The sequence below is a fragment of the Magnolia sinica genome, chromosome 12 (genome assembly GCF_029962835.1).
Source record: "Magnolia sinica isolate HGM2019 chromosome 12, MsV1, whole genome shotgun sequence".
NCBI lineage: Eukaryota > Viridiplantae > Streptophyta > Magnoliopsida > Magnoliales > Magnoliaceae > Magnolia > Magnolia sinica.
Window position 1 is genome coordinate 18001013 of NC_080584.1, and position 1820 is coordinate 18002832.

Consider the following 1820-nt stretch of genomic DNA (forward strand, 5'->3'; position numbering starts at 1 on the left):
GAGAGAGAGAGAGAGAGAGAGAGTATTAACAGTAACTGAACTCTTTTTATTGCAGAGACCTTAACACACACACAGAGACAGACAGAGACACACACACGTAGAGAAAGAGAGAGAGAGAGAGAGTAATAACAGTAACTGCACTCTTTTTATTATAGAAACCCTAACACAAGCATGGACTTATAAGAAGCCATCCTCAACCTTTGTTTACGTAGCTTGGCTTGGTAAAAATATACCTAGTGCGTATGTTAGCAGCAAAGAAACCGTTAAAGTTAGTTGCTGAAGCATGTGTATACGCACCCATATTGGGAAACAGCAACCAATCCCCTACACAAAGCTCAGGCAGCTGCCGATCCGTGAACACCGTATCCAGCGCATCACAAGTCGGCCCAAACACCGTCGATCGAAATGTCGGAAGCCCTTTGCACGTGGGATTCGCACGCCGTGACACATAAGCAAACGGCATAGCTTGCACGCCCTTCTTATGATAGACCACACCATTCATAGACCCATAAACACCATCGTTGATCCAATACTCATGTAGATCACCTCGAATACGCTTCCCAATCAGGTTTGTAACTAGAACAGATGCTGTCTCAGCTAGAAATCTTCCCGGGCTGGCGATAACCGTCATGGCTGCAAGCTCCGGGAACTTAGCTTGTAGCGATTGCCGAATGGCAATCGCTTCCTTGGGAAAGCCAGTGTTGGAGCTAAAGCCACCACCCACGTTGATTATTCTAGGTTTGGATTGGCCCACTTGAGGAAAGGCTTGGATTGCGTTATATGCTGCTTCTAAAGTGTGCCCATGAGCCTTAGGTTGCGACCCACTTCCTTCAGAATCGAGTGAGATGCCTACAACATCTAATCTCAACCGTTGGGCATGCCTTAAAAGTGGGGCCACCTCATGGGCTAGTGCTCCATACTTGCTAGGAACAACGTATTGCGAAGTGGTCCCACCATCACATGCTATCTGCAGCAACAATGTAGAATGAGGGTGGCATTTACGTACCTTGTCTAGTTCTTCGATCGAATCGAAGACGAGCATGTTAACACCGACGCGGGCAGCATGCTTGATGTGTTCCTCGGCCTTGCATGGGTTCGAGAACAGGATTCGGTCCGGTGGGACCGATAAGGAGATCACGTGACTGATTTCGTCTTGGCTGCCACAGTCGAAGCCGCTGCCAAGGGCTGCGAGGGTGGTGAGTAATGTGCGGTCTGGATTGCACCTCACTGGGAAGAAGGGTTTGATGGAAGGGAGGTGGTGGACCCATGAGTGATAGAGGGTGATCACTAAGCCAAGGTCCATGATGTAGAATGGGTCTAAAGGGGCTTCTTCATCGATGATGCTGATGATGGTTGAATGAAGTGGGTCATGTGAGATTGATGATGGTATTTCTCTAACCTTTGTGTCTCTGAGAGATGGGATTTTCATGAGAGATTGGAAGGTGAGAAGGGGTTGTTGTCTGTCCATTTTCTATGTACTCGAAAACCCTAGAAAGTGTTTGAGAACGTATGAGAAAGTCAGTGTGAGGGTTTTGATTTATATAGGGTTGAGGAGGTCTGCAGTTCGTTGTGCGACGGATAAGTCATGGTTAGTCTCAAATCTATAGCTTATCTGGCTCTATTATATGTAAATCAGAACCATCCAAATGGTGGACCATACTATGGATGCCCCTCTAAGTTACCAAAAACTACGCTGATTGATAATAATAACATTTGGTGGATCACTGGCATTATATCACTTTCCAGACGAAGGCAACAAATCAAGAGTTGGGATTATGTTCATCATGCGGATTGTTTTTAACTGATGTGGGTATTCATAG

At 46.3% G+C, this 1820-nt stretch overlaps 1 protein-coding gene across 1 annotated transcript; it reads right to left on the reverse strand.

The window, feature by feature from the left end:
• Positions 1–193: 193 nt before the first annotated feature.
• LOC131219967 (ornithine decarboxylase 1A, chloroplastic-like) lies at positions 194–1468 on the reverse strand. The gene has a single exon (XM_058214948.1). It carries the CDS (start codon positions 1466–1468, stop codon positions 194–196), a length of 1275 nt encoding a protein of 424 aa, XP_058070931.1.
• Between the last annotated feature and the right edge of the window lie 352 nt (positions 1469–1820).